This window comes from Heterodontus francisci, chromosome 17, assembly GCF_036365525.1.
Source record: "Heterodontus francisci isolate sHetFra1 chromosome 17, sHetFra1.hap1, whole genome shotgun sequence".
NCBI classification, from domain to species: Eukaryota; Metazoa; Chordata; class Chondrichthyes; order Heterodontiformes; family Heterodontidae; genus Heterodontus; species Heterodontus francisci.
In genome coordinates, this window is record NC_090387.1 from 22959541 (window position 1) to 22975966 (window position 16426).

Below are 16426 nucleotides of genomic sequence, written 5' to 3' on the forward strand. Positions count from 1 at the left end.
CCGCTGCCAGACCGAAGACCGCGGCAGGACATCAGGAGGCAACATGAAATTAATTAATTCAGGTATTTTAATGTATTTAAATATTTAAATTGTGGTCCCGTTGCCAAGTGGCCAGTGGGGAGGGTGGGGGGAAGGCGGGTGGGGTGTCTACCACGAGGCCTCACCGCCACCGGTAATATCGTGCTGGGCCCTGCCAGTGTCGAGGTCCGTGGCGGGCCTCATCCGGGACAATCTTCAGGGCGCCCTTACCCGCCCACCACCCGCCACGGTCCCGACGTCGAGGGCTTCTTAAAATCCAGCCCTATTTATCACCTGAAAGACGCCCTTTGACTGAGACCTTACACCTACTTGTGTTTCTGTTGCAGCCAGTGATGGCTCACCAATGCTAACTCAGTGACCTACGTTGTATTGGCGACACAAATAATAATGTCAGCAAAACATAAGTGAGCATTCAAACCACCCGCGTTTCTTGTTGAGGATGGGTCTGGGTTATTTTTGGATTGGACAGTCCCAAGTTTCTTTGCTGATTTATTTTATTGGGACCAGTACAATAGATTTATATACCTTTGTAGCAGAGACTGTTCTTGCAGCCTCCACCATAGCTGGGTGGACACTTTGAACATGGCCGGCCATGTTTGTAAGGAGCTTCTCCGATCCAATTGCCCCTGGTTAGTTAAAAACAGAAAAGAATTTGTGTGAATTCAGATTCAGTTCAGATGAAATCATCTAAAATAAAGTTTCATGATGAATCTGTAGGTCTTTGATTCTTAAATGAAGGAGTGAATAGTTATCAAAATACAGGTTCCAAACTTGTGTTTAATCCTGAGCAGTGTCATCATGTAATATATTGAATGCTCCACCTATCAATCATAGTAATAAACGGAAGGAGTACAGAAGGGAAACCTGCTATTTCTAACCACTTTCAATCCTGACAGAGGAATGGTTCAAGGTAGCACATGAAATAAGGATCTCACTAGTTAACTGGAAATCAATTTACTACACTTGCTCAAGCAAAAAAGTGAATCCATGCCTAAACAAAAGTGAAGGCAGCTGTAATGAATTCAAAATAAATGTTGCCCCGTCCCCACTCCCAATGCTTTTCTTCCTTCTTCTCCTGAAATCAGTGACTTATGCTGGGTTATAGTTCCAGGTCAGGAGGCCTCTGGTATCTTACCCAAATGGCCATTGATCAGGTCAACAGAGAGAATGACAGTAATAAAAACAAGAAATGCTGGAACCACTCAGCAGGTCTGGCAGCATCTGTGGAAAGAGAAGCAGAGTTAACGTTTCGGGTCAGTGACCCTTCTTCGGAACCCTTCTTCGGCAGTTCCGAAGAAGGGTCACTGACCCGAAACGTTAACTCTGCTTCTCTTTCCACAGATGCTGCCAGACCTGCTGAGTGGTTCCAGCATTTCTTGTTTTTATTTTAGATTTCCAGCATCGGCAGTATTTTGCTTTTATTTTAGAGAGAATGACAGTGTTGGCAAGTTATTCAACCATGAAAGGTGTCATAGCCAAGTCCAATCTGATTCTTTCCCGATATATACATATGCAAATTTTCTGGCAGTGTCACTAGACTGTTAATGGATCCCTGAGTGATTTCCAGCTCCCTAACATGGGGATGCGGAAGTCAAAGTTGGCACACCGACTGCTGCTAGGTCAGGTATCAAACCTGACAGCCTATTCACCTGTATAGCTCAGCCACACACTATGCAACTGGGGCATTGGGAAAGCCCACAAATTAATGTCAGTGAGTCTTTGACAGAAAATGTCCTAAAAACAACTTTGAAAAACTAGGGAGATGCATTTGAAGAGAAGCTATAAACTGCAGCTATAAACCCCGAATATAGCCTGCAAAAATGTCAAAGTGTCCCAAGAATGAGCACCATGAGCAAAATTGACAGTGGAAACATAGGGAGCATGCAAGAGAGAATCTTACCGTCTCCCCCTGATGGCATTACCCACCATCACTGAATACCCCAGCATCAGCATCCTGCGGTTACCACTGACCAGTGGCTACAAAAGCAAGTCAGAAGCTGGGAATTCTACGATGAGTAACTCATCTCCTGACTCCCCAAAACCTGTCCCCCATCTACAAGGCACATGTCAGGAGTGTGATGGAATACTCACCAAGGGCAGCTCCAACAACACAAGAAGCTCGGCACCATCCAAGACAAAGCAGCCCACTTAATTGGCACCCCATCAGAACCTCAAGCATTCACTCCCTCCACCACTGGCGCACAGTGGCAGCAGTGTGTACCATTTACAAGATGCACTGCAGTACCTTCCAAACCCACAACCTCTACCTATTCAAAAGACAAGGGGAGCAGCCACATGGGAACACCAGCACTTTCAAGTTCCCCTCCAAGCCACATACCATCCTGACTTGGAAATATATTGCCGATCTTTCACTGTCGCTGGGCCAAAAACCTGGAACTCCCTTCATAATAGCACTGTGGGTGCACCTGCACCTCATGGACTGGAGTGGTTCAAGAAAGCAGCTTACCACCACCTTCTCAACAGCAACGGAGATGCACAACAAATGCTGGCCTTTTCAGCGATGCTCACATCCCATGAACAAACAAAAAAAAAAAATCAGGATTAAAACAAAGTGGTGGATTTACCCCCTCACGTCTGCCAACTGCATTGTAAAAGAAACACAAGTTAGACAGATCCAAGGACTTCATGCTACATCTCCATTTATCGATTAAATGACAAGAAACCTAAATAAATGATATGGCAATGATCAATAGCTTACTTTGGTGAATAATTGCACACTAAGTAGACAGCATTCTCCCAGATTTCTCCCCATACGTTCATTCTTACGCAGACATTGACAGCACAGCCAACTCTGTTAGTTGTTGCCCACACCAACTGAGAACAAATACAAAATATATGTTAAACAGAGCATCAAGCTTTAAGAACTTCCTATACACAGAACATAGGTTACTGCTAACTGAGTGAAAATGAGCACTGGTAACTTCAATGTTCGTGCTTGAAAAAGGAAAGGCAACTTAGTTGACTAGCCTGACTCACTTCAGGACAAAAGTTTGATTTAACAGAATGTGAAATAATAAACAACGTATAATAATAGTAAGGGATTATAGGAGGAAATGTGGTTGGGGTCAGTAAGAGAGCAAAGTATATGCACAAAAATACTGAATTATTCTTTGATACAAGGCCAAGTTGGAAGATAACTGAATGGTTAATGTTCAGATCTATGAGTGAATGGTCTGCAGCTGTTGCCTGCAGATGCTCAGGATAGTGCATCAGTGAAATGCAATCAAAGGCAGATGATCTGGTGGGTAGCCTAATCTTAATTATGAAATGAATCAAGATACAGCCTGGGGCAAGGTACATTAACTTTTACAAGATGTTTATATTGTGGTCAAAAACACTTGGAACAGCATGTCAGTGTTGTCCAAACCTCCTTTTTTTTTAAATTTAAGAACAAAAGTCTCAGGGTAAATGTAGTTTCCAAAAATCTAAAACCTGTAAAACAAATTTTCACCCCTACCCAAAGGGAGACTGCAGGATATCCAGGAAAAAATCATTTTAAGATTTAGTATGCAACTCTATAGGAAGCCGCCTCAGCTGAAATATGCTGCAAGTCTCAGTAAATGCCAAGCCCATTTGGCACAGTGATTGCTTCCAAAGGCTTGAGGCAAGTTTCATCTTACAATGGGATTTTGTGACAATTAGAGTATTATTCACATTCTAATGAATGTTGTTTATCCATTTACAATATTGGCACTAAAGTAACTGCCTAAAAAAAAAACTTGGCTAAGTAGAATGCAGCCTGGTCACTGAACCAAGTAAGGAGCTGTACATACATTTCTCTTAACAACCTGGACAAGATAGCTAGTGCCAGATGTACTGAACTTCACCATCTCCTCTGCACTGTCTGATGGCCTCTATCCCATTTTGTGCTGCATTCCCTAAACTGACAATTTTTGTTCCACATAGTGCTGCTTGTTCTTACATATCACTTTCTTTGCCCCAACTATCTCAAATAAGTGATTGATATTAAAGTAATTAACAATTGTGTCATATATGCACATGCACAAAAAAGTTATAGCATAATTAAACAATTTTTTTCAGCATATACACATATTCACCAGCATCTGTATGTTGATCAAACTTTATCATTAACAGAGAGCTCACTGGACAGTCAGATGTCCACTAACACTAATATGGTTACAAATAATACTTATGAAGCTCCCTGAGAACTTTTAAATCTTCATAACAGCTGTAGTTATATTGAAACTAGCAAACCAAAGCACTGCAAGACTGCCTCAACAATACGATCCTGTGCCAACAGCCTCTTTCTGATTCAGGCAACTTCAAGTCCAAATTATACTGCAGTTTGCATTGTTGCAAAACCAAAATTGTTTTGCTTTAAAATTGCCCTACCAATCATTATTTTAGCCCCTAAATCTCTGTCACAGACAATTACACACCTCTCCTTCTGGAGTTTGACTTTTCTTGCTCGCTTATCCCACTATATAATATCGCAACAAAGATTAAAATTCAGTTGCTTCAAACTAATGAACTATATGTTTGCCAGAAGTGATATGATCCATAAATGTTTCCAACTAAAATCCCATCATTTTGCTCTTCAGAAAAACCATTCAGCCAACGCCTGTTTTTTGTTTTGTGTACTTGTTTTGAAATATAATCTAGTTCTTGGCCGTTCCACTTACCTGTGTGTAGTGGGTGCACATTGCACCAGAACATTTTTCAGGGCACCAAGGATTGCACTCATCTGCATATGGGTAGGTGTAATCTTTGACTTCGTCATACCATGCTTGCACATGGGAAGTTGGAGAACGATATCTGAAACAACAGTAGCACTAATCTGTCACAGGCATTACTTACAAGTCATATTATTGATGAATCAGACTCATAAATACCCATTTAATCCCACACAAACATCTTAAAGTTATCTCAATACCAGTTGATTTCCCAAGGTGTTGAACACAATGAGTCAAGAGCAAGTAGAGTCTTCAAGTGAAGAAGGGTTAGAGGGCAGGGTATAATTTGAACAGGATTTTTTTTTATTCATTCATGGGATGTGGGCATCGGTGGCTAGGCCAGCATTTATTGCCCATCCCTAAATGCCCCTGAGAAGATGGTGGTGAGCTGCCTTCTTGAACCGCTGCAGTCCATGTGAGGTAGGTACACCCACAGTGCTGTTAGGAAGGGAATATGTGCAGATAATATTCAATCCCCTTTTTAAAGTCTTAAACTCTGTCCTTAATTTTATATATTTTGATTTTATGTTATTATTTAGTTCAGCAGCAAAACTTGCAGCAATTTGGAATACAGCTTGTACCAAAGGCCTTCTGAGGAACTGAGAAGCTGAGGTTCTACAATGCCACCACTGGTGAGAGGGTGTAATTACAGTATGGCAACTTTACGCAGAGTTTCCATTATAAAAGGGGCAATTTATAAGTTCACCCAAAGTAAGATTTTTAACATATTACTAGTTGATCTTAAAAAAATACAAGTGATATAATTAGTTGGCTTCAACAATTGTTTCTTTTTGAAGACTGAACGAAGATCAGCACAAAAAGACATAATATTTTACCCTCTGTCTCTTATCTTCTCTCATTTTTTCTGACCTCAGTCTCTCTTCCTCAGTTTAACAAACTTTCTGAGGTTTACTGAATCCAAAACAAAAGCTGCAGGTATGCGGTCATTATTCTCCCTATCTCACTCACACAGCCTCTCTTTATGAAAAAAAATTCAGTATAAACTTTACCTCAACGGAATGTTGAATTTGTCCTCTGGATTTTCAAAAGTATGAGAATAAAAGCAACAGAGTGAAAAGTGCTGGGAGCTGAGTGAAAATATTCCATCAATGCATCTCACAGTGCAGTGTTGATGCATCCTGGGAAATGAGGTACACTGCATGTGAGCAGTTTGCAACAATTCAGTCAGCTCTGGGCAAAAATATCAAATCTAACCCTAATCTTTTAGGAGAGCTTGAAGTTTTCAAGTAAACACTTGAATGAGGGCACTAAAGAAACAATGTGATGGGTAATTTTACTTGTGAAAAACATATGTTATTCTTTTTCTAAATCTTTATTTTGGGCATTAAAGATTTTAATTGCTGGGAAAGAGAGATAGTCAATTTTTTGGGTGAAAACTATCCAGAAAATATTTTGAATAATTTGTGGGGGAAAGCCACTAGCTGGTCAGATGGTGCAATTACAGGGTAATTACGTCAGCAAAACCCATTATAGATGTGGGCATAGAAATCTGTCATGGTAAAAAGTTCACACTAAAGTGTGACAATGTGCAAGGTTTTGTAGAAAGTGTGGTCAGTTTAACATTTTAAAATTTTTTTATAGTTAAATAGCAAAATCTATGACAATTTGGGATGCAGTGTGGTAGTGTTGGTTGGAGCATAAGCAGTACAGGCTGAGGAGCTGGGAGATGTAACACTGAGGTGCTACTGTGCCACCACTGGTGGATTTGTTCAATTACAGAATTACAAGGTTACTTTTGCAGTCTTCATTATGAATGCAGGCACAAAAATGTATTATGGAAAAAGTTGGCAAAATGTGTACCGTTTTGATGACAGGAAGTATGCACTGAAATACATTTTTAGTCTCATGTAGATCAATATTGGATCATAACATTTTTCCATACAAAGATTCTTTGGATCACCTAAAGGAGTCAGAGAGTAAATTCTCTGTCATTTCTTCCCCCAAATTAGCCTGGGTTTTTATCTGTTATTTTTGCTTCTCCTAGGAAAGCAGTTGGTTTTGGGTGGGGTGGGGAGTGTAAATATTGTGATGCACAAGGTGTCACAATTATGTGAGGCAAGTTGGATGGACCAGAGGGTTTTTTCCCCTTTGTCATTGTCCATATGATCAGGTCCTCTGTTAGAAGAAAGATCTTTTACTTGTTTCAAACTGATCCATGCAAGCCATGTTGTAACTGTGTTCTGAAATAAATGTGATACAATGTGCCTGTGCAAGCCTCTCACCTTCCCCAGTGCACTGCCAGATTCTGACCTATTGACTTGATCAGATTGGTAGGGCCATGATCCCAAATGCATTGTTGGGCCCAGCTTTCGGCAGACCGCTCCAATTCATTATCCCACTCCTGCAAAACAACACACCATACATTGAATAATAAAGTACAAATAACGACCCATTGTGAGTCAGCAGAATCACCTACAGTTAAAATATTCCTTATCATGAGGCCTACAACATCTACTGCCCAATCATGAAATTTTATTGCAGACTTCTACATTTACTGTTCATTCATGCATTCTCACATATCTTTCTGTTTAGTGCAGCAATAATGTTTGAGAATCATCTGAATTAAAAGACAAAAACACAGTAACTCTCAAAGTGCTGAAGTTACCACCCCTACAAATCACCTCCTCTAAAGTTCCCTTTAACAATCCCTTTATATTGTTTTAGTTCTGCATCTAAATTATCTAACATTTCAATTATATTTTAAGAATGCATTTTGCTGGTAAGGAAAAGGATAAATAAGAGTCGTTGGCTGTAACGACTGAGTAACTTGAGTAGTCAATATTAAAATGTTTAGTTTTCTCAATTAACTGCTCTGAAAATAATTACATTACTTATACAAATATTTATCATTTTTTTCCTGCTCTTATTTATTGCCTACTCCTAACTTCTTCACGTGGGTTATAATTTAGCTCTGACGGCGCCCACAGTCTACGAGAAACAGTCACTATGGAAAAAATAAGTGTTCAACAAGATGAAAATTGAAAAGGTGTTATAAACAAAGGGATTTAATGGAACATAAGAAATAGGGGCAGGAGTAGGCCATCTGGCCCCTCAAGACTGCTCTGCCATTTAATAAGATCATGGCTGATCTGATTGTGGCCTTAACTCCACTTTCCTGCCTGTCCCCCATAACCCTTGACACCCTTGTAGATCAAATATCTGTCTAACTCAGTCCTGAAGATATTCAATGACCCAGCCTCCACTGCTCTCTGGGGAAGTGAATTCCAAAGATAAACAACCCTCTGAGAGAAGAAATTCCTCCTCATCTCTGTCTTAAAAGGGAGACCCCTTATTTTGAAACTGTGCCCCCTAGATCGAGATTCCCCCACGAGGGGAAGCAACCGCTCAGCATTCTCTTGCAGAAGCCAATAAAAATGTGGTTTCTTCATACTTTCCCCATATTTATTCTACTAGTTTTGCATCACCAGAAGGCCCGCATGCCACTCTGGACCAATCAGATGCATTTAAGCCATGCTTCCATTAACGTGTGAGGAGAGGAGGAAGTCATGCCCCCTAATGCGGGAGCTTCAGGGACAGGACAAGCACAGCCGAGCCCTGGTTCAGCAGTACATGGGCCGTCCTGCACAGCAATGCATCAAGCATCCCACGCAGGAATGCATGGAGCGCCCCATGTCCTTTTTTTATAATGATTTGATAAACTAAAAGGCCAAAAAAGGGCATTTCATGAAGCAATGCTGTTCTTCACACAACAATGACATCTATCTGCCCAAGGTTATTGTCTCACTTATACACAAAGTGGGCTCAACATTCAAGAAAGCCTGAAAATGAAAAAAATAATGTCAGAAAAGGACAGAACAAACAAAAGTACAGAGTTAAACTTCCATTTGCTCACAGTGGATGTATCCAAGGTGTCTTCTGTTTTTAGTCATCAATTTGAGAGTTTCCCCCTCATCCCCTTCCATTTTTAGGACACTAAGATTACCAGCAGAGTATACAGCAATGGTGAGACCTGTGGTCATCAGCTCACGCAGCAGTGTTCTACAAAGCCATGGCATTCACTCACCATGTACTCCATGTCGGAGGATGAAGGGTAGACATGTCCCCTCAGATGGTTGTGAAGTTGCAAAATTTCATCTTTGTCGATCTGGCTGATGGCTCGCTTGCTTCTGGAATGGAAATATTCATGCAAACTTTCGAAATGTGAGGCATTGGGCAAGATCCAGCAGCATGATTTGTGCACCAAGGCGACGAGGAGGATCCAGGACGGGAAAGGGCTCATGGCTGGCAAATGGTCGATCTTAGCCAAAGGACTTAATGGGAACACTTAGTGGGAACAATCTGGAATGAAGATGAAAAAAGTCAGACTTACCTGGTGCGAAAATAACTGTACCATATGTTTCGCATTGAGTATATACCTGTTGTGCCAATACACTCTGGAGTTCAACAGAGAAAATAGTATTTGTCAGCACTGATGTTGAAACACAGCTTAACATCAACATGGTTCCAACAGCTGAAAGGTTCACATTGCCTATTCAGATGGAGCAATTAAGTGAAGGCATTCTGTTTGGTACAAACTGGACGCCTTTGCTATAGTGGGTGTTTCTACATGAAGGGTAAATACTCCAGGCAGATTGCTGATCCCGGATCTGAAGGAAGTGTGCAATACTGTCATCTCAATTACTGCAGTAAAACAAAGCTAATTCCGGCGATTACTGACAATTTAAATTACGAATCTTTGCTTTCTATTCTCCGTTTCTCTTTTCTCAAGTGTTATCTCTCATTCTGAATGACCCCTCTCGATCCGATTTGCTTGATTGGAGACCATGCTTTCTGACTGAGACGGAATGTGTACAGTTATCCCCCCAGAGCTGAACAGCTTGTTCGTCCAGAAACTAGTGGTGGGTGGGCGGGCGGTAGGACACAGCCGGCTATTGAACACAATGGGGATTTTACAGACTCTTCCCAGAACTTAACCACCTCCTGTGCCCGAAAGACAGGAAGAAACCTTCGCGACCCAAAATATTTCAGTAAATAATACCAAACAAACCACTTGTGGCAGCTGTTTGGCTTTTTTTCCTTTGAAAAGTAAGGGCAGTTTGCAGAGTTTGTGCAAACAATGGATTTGACCCAATCCATCGTTCCCCTGCTTCTTGCTCACCTTGCGCCGAGTTCAAATGCGGAACAGAGATGAGAGAGAAACTCCACTTTCTTGCACCGCCTGACCTTTGCTCTGCAAAGGTTTGGTTTGAAAGCGGGAGATCCGGAGGTAGAAGGAGCTGCCACTCAATGTCAACCGGTCTGCTCGCTGCTTTTAAGGTGGATTTGCCAGCTTGGACTAGGGCAATCGGATTGATGACCGTCTCTCCGTCTTTGCACAAATGGATTGCTGGATTTATATCTTTGTGCTGGGGAGGCAGGCTAGTCATATCCTGCAAAGTGATGATGTTGGCTCCGGACCTGGCTGTGACGCCACACGGAGAAGTGACGAGCTCGCTTGAACCCTGATCCAGTCTCCAAACAAGCCGGGGGCTTTTCTGTTTAAAGTTTAGGCTTTTATTTTCCACGACTGCAACTTTCATATGCAAGCCCTGGGGCAACTTAAGGTTCTCCCCGGACTGGTTTCTACTGCATTAAATTTGAGTGATGCCAATGTGAAGAGGGAATTGGCGAGCAGCAGTGAATCTCCTTGGCTACTGATCTCTTCCCAATTCCGGATTATCTGCCGAGGCAAACGCGTTCATCCTCATTAATGTGAACGTGTTATTTTTGGGGGAGAAAGTTGGGTAGAATTCCTTCCGTCACAAACACTGAACTGTGCCAAAGTTAAAGTACGTCAAAGTTTATTATTCACAATTAAAAAAATCTGTAACAATGCACTTTCACAATACGTGGTTCTAAATACAGGTGGCCAGAGATAATTCAACAGTGCAGTTTAAATATAGATATGCATTTGCATTGCACAATATTAGAACTACTGCCCTATTAGTGTTTGCGGGCTCAATGCACTGAAAATTAATGTTCACTTTCATACATTGGTTTGTCGTTACGCTTCAGTAATATTGTAAAGGATTTCAAATGCTTGTGTTTTTTCCGAAATGCAGGGATTAAGAATATATAGTAAATATTTCCGCATGAAGGGATTAACGAAAGATAGCGTACTGTGCCACGAACTGATCGACTTAGATGATGCTTAGTTTAGTGGTAATTTACAGGAATCCTTATCGCAACATGGGCGGCAGTAGTTAGCACCGCAGCCTCACAGCTCCAGGGACCCGGGTTCGATTCCGGGTACTGCCTGTGTGGAGTTTGCAAGTTCTCCCTGTGTCTGCGTGGGTTTTCTCCGGGTGCTCCGGTTTCCTCCCACAAGCCAAAAGACTTGCAGGTTGATAGGTAAATTGGCCATTATAAATTGTCACTAGTATAGGTAGGTGGTAGGGAAATATAGAGACAGGTGGGGATGATTGGTAGGAATATGGGATTAATGTAGGATTAGTATAAATGGGTGGTTGATGTTCGGCACAGACTCGGTGGGCCGAAGGGCCTGTTTCAGTGCTGTATCTCTAATCTAATCTAACATGATATTTGGCAGACTGGTGCCCGTTTATTATTGTATTTTACGAAAGCAAAATTATCACTTCTGGATTTCACTTATAATTCCCTTAAAATGCGTAATCCTTGTTCTTCTAAACTTTCTAGATAACATATACAAAGAACCACTTAATAAAACATTCCATCGTTCAATCAGACGCACATTGCTGAATGGAGCATTAAGTGCCGATGTTTTGTCGAAACAACCTAAAACTAATAAACCTAATAATCAGCTGATCCCCAGAAAACTTTGGCTGAACGTTAACCGCCGGATATTTGATGAACAGTTTAAACTTAAATAAGATTATGCCTGGACAAGATACGTGTACAATAGGACAGTCCAGTTTTCCGCGTTATTGAAAATTCGATCTGAATTTTGCTTGGATGGGATTATTTGGTTTTATTTACATATTTCTATTTCTATTGCAGCTGCCCTCTAGCGATGACAGATTAAATTCACGTTTTCGTGCCCGTAGATCGGGTCAGTGAAGTAATCTCCCAATACAGTATTTACAGCTTAAAAATGTACTTTAAAAAATCAAAGCTTTTCTGGTTGTTACCTAACATTGTTATTACAAACACACAGAGACCAGTAACTAATTGGAGATTCATGATAAAGGGCTGATCTACTCTCCCAGTTACCTAAGAACTTCGATTAGGCTGAAAGAGAAATGATTATCAAAGACAGGAACACAAATTGTTGCAAAAAAAAGTTTTGACTCTGCCTTGTTTTGTATTCCAAGAAGAAAATAAAATTTAATATAATACAAAATACTAATTAGTGTAATAATATTGAGCTGTGAGGAACGAGCTGGGAGTGGGATGAATTGTACAACTGCTTCAAAGAGCCGGCACAGGTAGAATGGGCGGAATGCTCTCCTCCTGTGCTCTTAAGATTCTGTGAACCTCTGAGCAATTCTCTGTCCTGCTATCACTGATTGTTCCAGTGCTCTTTCTGAGCATAGATATGTGCGTTACATTCGTCATCGGGCTATTCATTCAAATCTGTACTTTAACTAGATTTTCCCAATATTTGCCTTTCATTCGGTTGCAATAATAAATCTAGTTAAAGCTATAATCTTCACATAAATGACACTCAGAGGGCAATATCCTATTTCACAGAGGCCACATTCTATAAGTCCTTCTTAACATTAATTAAAATTCCTTTTTAATAGCTACTTCCAATGTAGTACCATTTTATCACTTAATTCTGCAGATCTAAATTTACAAAATAAAGATAGTAAAAAGTTTGGGATTAGTCTTTGAGATATTTGAAAGACGTCAGAAATTCCCAATTCATGAATCTACCTATGTTGGTAACATTACCGAATAACAAATCAGGGAGTCTTAATACAGAGATCTTTAAAAACTTGAAAGATCATATAAACTTTTAAAATGTTTGACATTTATCTTTAAAATATGGCTTTTTTTATAAATCACACATATGAAAGTTCAGCAACAAAAAAAAACACAATTATCCTCCACGTGAACAGGACTGCTAATCTCATATTTTCCTATCCCTTTACTTCCTCTTCAAGCATCAATCTAATTATTCTTCAATGTTAACATGATCTTTGTGTAAATCACTAACTTCAGTAGTTCAATCCAATGTCACAATCCTTTGCATAAACGCTTCTCCAGCTCCCCGTCCAAAATTTCTTACATTAGCTTATATCTATGTCTAATCTTGCTAGACTTCTCAATGATTGGAAACGGTCCATCTTTTATCTGTTAATTTAGTTTAGAGATACAGCACTGAAACAGGCCCTTCGGCCCACCGAGTCTGTGCCGACTATCAACCACCCATTTATACTAATCCTACACTAATCCCATATTCCTACCACATCCCCACCTGTCCCTATATATTTCCCTACCACCTACCTATACTAGTGGCAATTTATAATGGCCAATTAACCTATCAACCTGCAAGTCTTTGGCATGTGGGAGGAAACCGGAGCACCCGGAGGGAACCCACGCAGACACAGGGAGAACTTGCAAACTCCGCACAGGCAGTACCCAGAATCAAACCCAGGTCCCTGGAGCTGTGAGGCTGCAGTGCTAACCACTGCGCCACTGTGCCGCCCTGTCCCATAATTTTAAACACCTCTGGCAAACATAATTTTGCGAGAGTGATTCGTAGAATTACTGCAAAGCCCAAATACAATGCAGTGATTAATTCAAACTACATACTATACAATCAACTGTCCTGCACTGGTAAAAGATCAGCAGTGACACACTTCAGCCACAAGACCTGACTGTTCAGTGCTATCAGGTTTTACCGGACCTCATAGGGACCAAATTATAAATAAAACTCAAACTATTCAACTGTGCAGAACTTCCACACATTTTAGAGTACTTGAGCAGGTAATTATAGTAATGCCACGCCACATAGGCATCCGTTCAGGGAAATATTATGAATGCACAAATAAATGAAGTTCCATCACAGATTTTTAGTTCTATCTTCAAACAGCTCACAACTTGCATCTTCAGTTACCACTTCTAACTCCTGTTCAATGTTCATTTACATTCACCCATCTTTTTGAGAGTGTTTTGGAATGTTTTACTACAGTGAAGATGCATTGAAAGTATAGTCAGCATCAAAAATCTTTTAAGAAATATGAATAATTGTAAAATAATTAGCATGTAAGCAAAAGAGGAAATGTGTCAAATGGAAAAATCATATAGCCGATTAGGGAAAAGATTGAGACATTATTGTGGATAAATCTAGTGCATGGTTAATGAAAAGACAAATTGGGTACTAGTTTGCATTAGCAAAATGACATAAGGCAAATCAAACAAGATTATATTGTAGGTAGCATTCAGTTTGAATGATCCTTTGCTCGGTGTTAGCATTCCGACCTGAGTTGTAAGATTATGGGTTTGAACCCCACACCAGGCAGCCCTGGTGAGTAGAGTCGAATGTTCTAGGCACTGAATATAGGACATCCAGTCGGGTACTCGTATCCATTGGGAGCAGAGTGGGACTTCCACCATCCTTTGTATCTAGGCACCCATGTTCCATTCTTGTCTATCCAGCTGTAGCCAGAGTATCACTTGCAATGGCTTCTCTTCCTGCTCCTACAAGGATCTATCCTTGGCCCCCTTCTATTTCTCATCTACAGCCACACCATCCTAAAGCAGAGCACAGGTTCAATAGGCACGCATGACACTCAGCTCTACTTCACCACCACCTCTCTCGACCGTTCCACTGTCTCTAAGTTATCAGACTGCTTGTCCGATATCCAGTACTGGATGGAGTAGAAATTTCCTCCAATTAAATATTGGGAAGACTGAAGCCATTTACTTTGGTTCCCACCACAAACTCTGTTCTCCAGCCACCAACTCCATCCCCCTTCCTGGCAACTCTCTGAGGCTGAACCAGGCTGGTCACACCCTCAGTGTTATATTTGACCCTGAGCTGAGCTTCCTCCCGTTTATTCATGCCATCACTAACACTGTCTATTTCCACCTTCATAATATTGCCAGTTCCACCCCTGCCTCAGCTCATCTGCTGCTAAAACCCTTATCCATGCCTTGCAACTTGACTATTTCAACGCACTCCTGGCAGATCTTCCATTCTTCTACCCTCCACAAACTTAAGGTCATCCAAAACTCTGTTACCTATATCCTAACATCCCAAGTCCCATTCAGTCATCACCTCTGTGTTCACTGAACTATGTTGGCTCCCAGTTAAGCAATGTCTCGATTTTAAAATTCTCATCCTTGTTTTCAAATCCCTCCATGGCCTTGTCCCTATCTCTGTAAACTCCTACAGCCCTAAACCTTCCCAGATATCTGCATTCCTCCAATTCTGGCCTTTTGCACATGCCTGATTTTAATTGCTCCACCATCAGCTGCCTATGTTCTAAGCTCTGCAATTCTATCCCTAAACCTCTCTACCTCTCTTTTTTCCTTTAAGACACTCTGTAAAATCCACCTCTTTGATCAAGCTTTTTGTCATCTGCCCTAATATCGCTTTATGTGGATTGATGTCATATCTGTTTGGTAACGCTTCTGCGAAGCACCTTGAGACATTTTACTACATCCAAAGGTGTTCTATAAATGCAGGTTGTTGGTTGTGAATCAGACCAGCAACTCGTTCATATAAAAATGGTCTTTGTTATAGAAACAACAGAGGAACAGGAGAAACAAAAGGGGTACAGAAGAAAGCAAGCAAAATAAAACCATAGATTATTGGGTACAAATAAAGAAGTTGTATATGCTTTCTTTGTTAAGAATCTTTAAGATATCCAAATTGAAATTTGAGAGATAGTGAAGAGAATTGACAAAGTTATAAGGGGGAGATCATATCTGATGAACCTGTTTGAAATTTTTGAAGAGGTGACTAAAGTAGTGGACAGGGAAATGTCTATGGATGTTATTTATATGAACTTCCAGAAGGCATTTGATCAAGTTCCTCATAAGAGACTGTTAATTAAAATTAAAGCCCATGAATTTAAAGGCAAGTTATTTACCTGGTTAGGAAATTAGCTGAGCGACAGAAGACAGAGAGTAGGGATAATGGGCAGGTACTCTAATTGGCAGAATGTGACTAGTGGTGGCCCGCAAGGAACTGTGGTGGGCCTCAATTATTCCCCGAAAGCCACATATTCAAATTTGTAGGTAACCCAAAGATAGATAGCACTGTAAGCAGTGTAGATGGAAGAATAAAATTACAAAGATATTAATAGAATAATTGAATGTGGCAAATGCATTTCAATGTAGGCAGATGTGAGCTCATCCACTTTGGACCAAAAAGGATAGATCAGGATACTTTCTAAATGGTGAAAAGCTACAAACAGTGATAGTCCAAAGAGACTTAGGGGTGTCATAGAGTCATCAAGTCATATATGGCACAGAAGGATGCAATTCAGCCCATCAAGTCCATGCCGGCTCGCCATGCAGCAATCCAGTCAGTCCCACTCCCCCACTCGATCCCTGTAGATCTACGAGTATATTTCCTTCAAGTGGCCATCCAATTTCCTTTTGAAATCATTGATTGTCTCTGCTTCCACCACCCTCATGGGCCAGTGAGTTCCAGGTCATTACCACTCGCTGTGCAAAAAAGTTCTTCCTCACATTCCCCCTGTATCTCTTGCCAA

The 16426-nt window shown here is 40.8% G+C and overlaps 1 protein-coding gene across 1 annotated transcript in view; it reads right to left on the reverse strand.

The window, feature by feature from the left end:
• The window catches only part of LOC137378760 (cysteine-rich secretory protein LCCL domain-containing 2-like), a 55385-nt gene extending 45263 nt beyond the window's left edge, over positions 1 to 10122 (reverse strand). The window contains exons 1-6 of the mRNA XM_068049142.1: positions 9895 to 10122; positions 8800 to 9074; positions 6998 to 7116; positions 4704 to 4836; positions 2759 to 2874; positions 565 to 665 (exon numbers count right to left, since the gene is read on the reverse strand). Of these exons, the coding sequence (XP_067905243.1) occupies positions 565 to 665; positions 2759 to 2874; positions 4704 to 4836; positions 6998 to 7116; positions 8800 to 9015 (685 nt within the window). The 5' untranslated portion in view covers positions 9016 to 9074; positions 9895 to 10122. The remainder of the gene's footprint in view (positions 1 to 564; positions 666 to 2758; positions 2875 to 4703; positions 4837 to 6997; positions 7117 to 8799; positions 9075 to 9894) is intronic.
• Between the last annotated feature and the right edge of the window lie 6304 nt (positions 10123 to 16426).